At 37.2% G+C, this 3415-nt stretch overlaps 1 protein-coding gene across 1 annotated transcript in view; it reads left to right on the forward strand.

The window, feature by feature from the left end:
* The window catches only part of LOC135218723 (uncharacterized), a 17179-nt gene extending 15054 nt beyond the window's left edge, over positions 1–2125 (forward strand). Inside the window, exon 8 of the mRNA XM_064255173.1 lies at positions 1927–2125. Coding sequence (XP_064111243.1) covers positions 1927–2125 — 199 coding nt within the window. The remainder of the gene's footprint in view (positions 1–1926) is intronic.
* The last annotated feature ends 1290 nt before the right edge of the window (positions 2126–3415 follow it).

The raw sequence follows: 3415 nt of genomic DNA on the forward strand, positions 1-3415 counted from the left end.
TTAGTTGCGTGGGCGTGACGCACCCTAAGAAAACTAAGGGTTGCAATGCTTAGTACCAGTCATACCGCCCTTTAGAAGAGATAAGACTATATATATCATGATCCTTAAGTCATGTATTATGGTTTCAATTTCCAGGTTATTTATGTAAATGAATTTGATCTTATTGTCTTATTGTCCTTAAGTTTGGCAGCTTCGCCAGACTGACACAGCCAAGAGTCTGTGCATACCTGATTAAAGATGTTTTTTAAGCTTAAGATTAAGACAGATAAAAAGTTTCTTACGCATGCCCTGCACACTTCGTAAATGAGATATGATCATGCAAAAATGTACTGCATAAAAATCAGTTATTTTACTGGAAACCTTTGGCAAGTGACAATAGAGAGTTATTATAAAGGTATCATTTGTCCTTCAAAGCTGTCGCAGATGATGTATAATCATAAGTATAAATGTTTGGCAACGCAATTAACAATGGTGAATATCAAAGACTAGCAGAAAGAGAGGAATAATCTGCGAATAGTGTTGACTTAAGTAAAATATACTCATTCGCTAACTCCTATCATTAACTAGATTTGTAAGTGAAAAAAAAATCAGATGATAGCTTCTGGTGACTACCTAGATTTTAAGTACATATTTCACAATGCTGTGAATGCGTTGGACTACTTAATAATGAAAGTGCCTTATTACTGATAATTATATATTGCACAAAAACACCTTTTGCTGTTTTAATACTCCATTTAGAAGTGAAGGTTTTTTTTTTTATACCATAAGCCTTGAAATAAGAAATCCAACTTTCGCTAACAGTATCGAGCTACCAATTCAAAAAACAATACTGCGAATCAATAATCACGCAAAAGACACTCACGCTAATAATAAGAACTTCAAACTAATTTCTGTTTTCTTTTTTTTCTGTCTCATTTAGCATAATAGACGGTTTCACTAATTAGGTATATAAACATATTGCTGCTACGTATATTAAATTTATTTTTTATAATAAACCGGTAGAACTGTAAATTATTGGAAGTGGTAAATGCAGATAACAAAAGCAACTACCCCGACTAGGGATTAAGCTTAGAAGAAGAGAGTGCCTTCGGATGTCCACCTCCCTGGAAACGCCCATAGAATTCCTACAAAATTCGTAGGCTCTATACATCGAGCCTTGTTCTGTGGTTACCATAGCCTTCATTTGTAAGTTTGAATATTAATGTGTAAGTCATCATTCTCGAAGCGAATAATGAACAACAAATTTTGTACAGTCATCTGTATGGCTTTATGCATGCTCCCGTAAGCAATTTAAATAAGGGGAAAATACAGAAATGTCTCATTAATTGTTGCCATGCTCCATCTATAGTAGATTCACATCAACCGTGTATTTGATGTCTAGGCCTGTCCCTTACGACGCTCCTGATTGGCTGTTGATAAGCCAGTCACAGGGATGGAAACTCTCAGTCTCTCTCGAGAGTTCACAGGGGCAGGATGTATGTTCCACCTCTACTGAAGGATATACGTTTGAATGAAATAACCCTCAGGAGAGGTGGAATATACATCCTGCCTATGTGAACTCTCGAGAGAGACTGAGAGTTTCCAGCCCTGTGACTGGCTTATCAACAGCCAATCAGGAGCGTCGTAAGGGACGGGACTAGACATCAAATGCACGGTTGATGTGAATCTACCATAGTATTTGTTATGCTTTCTGTCAGTTATATAGATGGCTACACTTAGAATGATACTGGGAAGCAAAGAGTCAGTGAACTTTATATATTATTTCCTTTAAAAATATATTGGCCAAATCTGTAAGCAGCGATGCATAATAGTATTAGTGATACTGATGGCAGCATATTATGATCATAATCTAAAAGTCTGTCAACAAATAGAGTTGCCAGTTTTGACTCATCCTGTAACTTCTAGAAAGTGCTTCTTGTCTTACAGTGTAGCACTAAAAAGGCTCTTCTCTTGGGAAACTCCGCCTTGCCAAGCAAGGGGGTCCTGCCCAGCTAGGAAACAGTCCTCAGGGTCTACCTCCCTCCGGGAGAGTCCTGGAGGTACTGCTAGGCTGAAAAGCAGTCCTTTGGGGTTTGCTTTTCCCTCGAATCTCAAGGCCCCCTATCATGCAAGATTGATTGACTGATTTGTGGCTCGTAAAACTGGCGTCACAACATCTAGGTACTTGACTCGGTAATAAAATTAAATGGGAAATCAAAAAGATAAATAGATACGCTTAAAAGGAGTCTCATATACGAAATATCCAAAGGACAGCAGGAGAGACAGTGAAATATCTGAATACTATTTGAGAATGCTTTTGAAAATGACGGTTGAGAATGCTGAGCAAGTCGTTCTTAATGTGATGAACTGGCTTAAGCCATTTTGTCCTCATTCTAAAAAAAATAGACTTTAAACATTTTTATATTGAGAGCTTTAAATTATAGGGCTTTTTTTTGAGGAAATTTGGTTTATGACAAGACAGACAGCTGACTCTTTGAGATGTTGCAGAGTACCAAAACCTTAGATACTTTGGCTGGAAAACTTAAAAAAAAAAAAAAAAAAAAATGGTGTACGGCAGTTCGTCAAAACAGGGACGAAGTGACAGGGCTACCAGTGAGTTAGTGTGATACAGTGCCTTATAGATTTATACCATAGAGCGAGCATGCGAATTGAGGGTTTGTTGTGATACCAAAGCTTGAGGAGAATTTCGAGTGTCAGGATGCACTTAGTGAAAGGTAATGAGAGAAACGATAGAAATAAAGATGCTTAATAATTAGATGGAGCGATAAGTGAATTCTTGGAAAAACAGTATGGGCGTAAAATTCAGGGATAATCGATGGCTGGAGACGTCGAAGGTATGAATACGGATTATGCTTGTGAATAAGAGCGACAAAAACTGGTGAAAGAACTTAAAGGTACTTGTAAATGGAGAATGCTTAAAATGCAATGACAAATGGAAGCAAGAAATAAAACAAATATGCTAGAATGAATGATGAAGAATAGAAACAACTAGCTTATATGAAGTTGTTGGGATGTAGCATAACAATTGATAAGAGAGCTGATAATAGAAAATTAGTGAATAAGGTAGCCATATCACACCTAAAGCACTGTGAGAGATATAAAGTGTCTATGGAAAGAAATCCTGGAATATAGAGGTGCTGTTAAGTCATCTCCCCTCTATGAAAACCAAGTATGGAAGTTCAGCGTGAATGTAAGCAAAATGTGTAAGAGCTACTAATAGATGAATTACTTTCATAGTAGGACAGACGCGGCAAGAATGATGAGAAACTTGCGCAAGCAACGAGTAATGAAAAGTTTGCCATTTGCAGAAAGCTAAAAGAATCGGTTTTGCACTGATCTGTTCGTCCTAAGAAAAAAGGAGGACAGTAGTCTGCAAGAGTTCAAGTTTAATTAGTATACAAGGTTTGGAAAGGAA

The sequence above is a fragment of the Macrobrachium nipponense genome, chromosome 1 (genome assembly GCF_015104395.2).
Source record: "Macrobrachium nipponense isolate FS-2020 chromosome 1, ASM1510439v2, whole genome shotgun sequence".
Classification (NCBI taxonomy): domain Eukaryota; kingdom Metazoa; phylum Arthropoda; class Malacostraca; order Decapoda; family Palaemonidae; genus Macrobrachium; species Macrobrachium nipponense.